We start from the raw sequence: 996 nt of genomic DNA on the forward strand, positions 1-996 counted from the left end.
AGACTCTGAGTTGCATCTCACATTTCTAACTTGGGAAATTTGCAATTTTGCAGACTGTGATTGCAACAGGTGTATCCTATGGCTTTGACTTCCAAAACAGGTTCAACGTGTCTGTGGTCGGGAAGATGCAAAGTGGGTAAGTGGATGGAGCTACAATGGCATTTCCAAGCACTGAGCAGGGAGTAACGGTAGTTTTGGAAGACGTACAATGTGGAATGCATTAATCCTTATCAAAACTCTCCCTGCACCCTACATCCACAAGGAAGGCTTGCTGCTCTCCTTCTTGGAAAGAGCTACAAAGATGGTCAAGGTGCACAGTGCTTAATGTCAGAATGTTTCCCCTTGCGGAAGATCTCACAAACCAGACAAGCAGGGACTGGGTCCAGCAGAAACTCACATGAAAGCGTAAGTTAGCAAAGTAAGGAGAGTAGAAAATTGGCAAAATAAACAAACCACCTCTCCTCATAAAGAAGCACCAAGTGAAACCAGACTTCCTTGTCCATAAATTACTATAAACAATATGTAGTGCTTTGTTTGAGATTACTGGAGCCAAGTTTCAAAAGTTCAAAAGAGAAGCTGAAGGGATACCGACCTGCCGCTTGAGCGGTCCAGGTAGGCACACTCTGTCCTTCCTCGTGAGCAAATTCAAAACAAGGCCTTTTACCTCTGCAGAAGGATGGGAAGTCCAGATTGCACAAGGAATTTAGAATGTCTTCCATTTAGTGGATTGAGAAAGAGGATTCAGTGTTGTGCTTTATTTCCTTTAACCATAGTATCAGTTTCTTCCAACTTACCATGGAAATGGTGCTTTTCTCTTAAAAAAAAAAAAAAAAGACTTCTCTTCCTCCCTGTGCTTAACAGGTATTTGAGAATTCCTGAAAACAGCATTTATATGTATTATTGACTTAAAACAGCCAAATTATTTTAAAGCCAAATATACATACATATTTTTTAAGGCAAAAGAAAAAAATGTTAGGCTCGGCGCCTATAGCTCAA

The 996-nt window shown here is 40.7% G+C and overlaps 1 protein-coding gene across 1 annotated transcript in view; it reads left to right on the forward strand.

The window, feature by feature from the left end:
- SLC26A3 (solute carrier family 26 member 3) overlaps nt 1–996 on the forward strand; it is a 29396-nt gene that overhangs the window by 8233 nt on the left and 20167 nt on the right. Inside the window, 1 exon segment of the mRNA XM_012811544.1 lies at nt 54–136. Coding sequence (XP_012666998.1) covers nt 54–136 — 83 coding nt within the window.

The sequence above is a fragment of the Otolemur garnettii genome, unplaced genomic scaffold (genome assembly GCF_000181295.1).
Source record: "Otolemur garnettii isolate 467f Iridium unplaced genomic scaffold, OtoGar3 scaffold00005, whole genome shotgun sequence".
NCBI classification, from domain to species: Eukaryota; Metazoa; Chordata; class Mammalia; order Primates; family Galagidae; genus Otolemur; species Otolemur garnettii.